This window comes from Pollachius pollachius, assembly GCF_949987615.1.
Source record: "Pollachius pollachius genome assembly, chromosome: 14".
NCBI classification, from domain to species: domain Eukaryota; kingdom Metazoa; phylum Chordata; class Actinopteri; order Gadiformes; family Gadidae; genus Pollachius; species Pollachius pollachius.
This window is the reverse complement of record NC_136947.1, coordinates 14,969,950-14,972,032: the sequence shown is the minus strand read 5'-3', so window position 1 is coordinate 14,972,032 and position 2,083 is coordinate 14,969,950. Positions and strand designations below refer to the sequence as shown.

Sequence of the window (2,083 nt, the reverse complement as noted above, 5' to 3'; positions counted from 1 at the left end):
ATATTCTTATTGTTGCAAATCATCATCGAAGATGAAAGTCCACTGATTGCTTCTTACTAAAGCAGTCCTTCCATTCACAATAAGGGGGAAACGGTCAGATATTCAGCAACCAGCCTCTACAGCAGAATATAAAATAACAGACAGACAGATGAAGACAGAGGAAGACAGAATTGTGGACCAGAGGTCAGTGGACATGGGGGTGCTGTATCCAAACCTCCTTGCTTCTGATTGGTTCTGCAGAACACAATGTGAGCTTGTGAGAGCAGTTCTGTCTCAGGAGGCTAGCACGACTTGTGTTTATGCTAGCTTTCACCACTAGAGGGTGCACAATCACGTGTCATCTGGTGTGCAAGGACCACAGAAACCCTATACTATATTACCGACTGAAGCCCAGCTGCTGTGCTCTGCCGCTAAATTTAACCTGGCTTGTGATGGGTTGGCAGCAAGACCCGGACAGCCATGTTTGGGAATGGGTAGGGGGTTGAGGCTACTGGTCTCGAGACTTTCATTCACTTACACCCGGGTGGACTCGCTGAGGACTTTACTGACAAGGTAACACACACACACACACACACACACACACACACACACACACACACACACACACACACACACACACACACAGACACACACATAGACACACAAACACACGCACGCAAGCACACACATAAAGGCACATAAAAACACACACATGGGTATCTTTGCGTACATGGGACCCACGTCCAATAGTCAGTCCATATAGTTTTTTTTACTACAGGCTCTCATTTCATCAAAAACAATATGCTTGTTTTTCCGACTGGTTGAGTGTCTCCTTTTTCTCTGTATCCCCAACCTCCCATTTCTCGGTCTGAAACTGAAAGGTTAGGAGCCCGTGTGGACAGAGCTCCCTGTTTAAATGTGCCGGCTCTGTCCCTCCGTAAGAGGGGCCGGTCCAGTCAGAGGCCTTCCCCTCTCGGAGGCCTCTTTGTTTTCCTCTGTGGAGCTCCGGGCTGGCCCTCCTGGGGCCATTAGAGACCAACAGAGACCCACCGAGAGGCTGGTCAAGTCGTGTCCCGGGACGGGATGATGTCACTTAGCAGGGGTTAACGGCCGTTTTGGGCATGCATGTCGATGTAGGTCTTGAATGTTGTTAAGTCTAGTTTATTGTTTTTTTTCCTGGGATGAAGAGCGAGTCAGGTGTAAGGCAGGGGGATTGCCCTCATAGAGCACCAGAAATGTTCCGTCTGTCATTTTTCCCTGAACCTTGACCTTTGGTAGTTTAACCCCAAGGAGCAGCACAAAAAGAAGCCCCACCGCCCTTGTAACCGCCTCGCTGCCGGAGGGTTCAGCGCGGCGGTGTGAAGGGCCAGGCGTTTTCAAAAGCGGCTGCTGCTGCCGCCGAAAGTTTCAACACAGGGAAAGCGGAGCGGTAGGGCAAAATCTGTGCGCGTTCACGTGGGCGGCAACCGCTTCCTGGTTTTCAGCCGCTTTTATAACCGCCTCCCCTCTGCCGCCCTTCCCTCATTGAAATGAATGGAGGCGGCGAGTTGCCGCGCGGCGTGGTGAAAGCAGCTTAAACATGAGTCTAAACGTATGTGTCCCCGCCCCCCAGCGCGATGTCTCTCTCGGAGATCACCCCCACGCTGTTCCTGAGCGGCGCCGACGGATCCCTGAACCAGCCGCTGCTCCGCCGCAAGTGCATCACGCTCATCGTCAACGCCACCGTCACGCACCCTTGCGCCGCCTACCCGGGCGTGGAGTGCGTCCGCGTGGCCGTCTGCGACCTGCCCACCGCCCGGCTGGCCGACCACTTTGAGCGGGTGGCCGAGCGTATCCACGGCAACAAAACGGGCGGCACGCTGGTGCACTGTGTGGCGGGCATGAGCCGCTCGCCGGCGCTGGTCATGGCCTACCTGATGCGTTACCGCGGCGCCACGCTGCGGCGGGCGCACGCCTGGGTGCGCGAGAGCCGGCCGTGCGTGCGCCTCAACGCGGGCTTCTGGGAGCAGCTGCTGCGCTACGAGCGCCGGCTGTACGGGGAGAACACGGTGAGGGTGCTGGCCCCGCTGGACGACAGGGCTCCGCCGCCGCCGCCGGCCAACCC

The 2,083-nt window shown here is 56.0% G+C and overlaps 1 protein-coding gene across 1 annotated transcript in view; it reads left to right on the top strand.

Annotated features, from left to right (window-relative positions):
• Window positions 1-469: 469 nt before the first annotated feature.
• Window positions 470-2,083, top strand: part of LOC307085853 (dual specificity protein phosphatase 18) — a gene marked incomplete at both ends in the record, with an annotated part of 1,780 nt that continues 166 nt past the window's right edge. The window contains 2 exons of the mRNA XM_079750742.1: window positions 470-552; window positions 1,592-2,083. The exon at window positions 1,592-2,083 is cut by the window's right edge and continues 166 nt beyond it. Of these exons, the coding sequence (XP_079606868.1) occupies window positions 470-552; window positions 1,592-2,083 (575 nt within the window). The remainder of the gene's footprint in view (window positions 553-1,591) is intronic.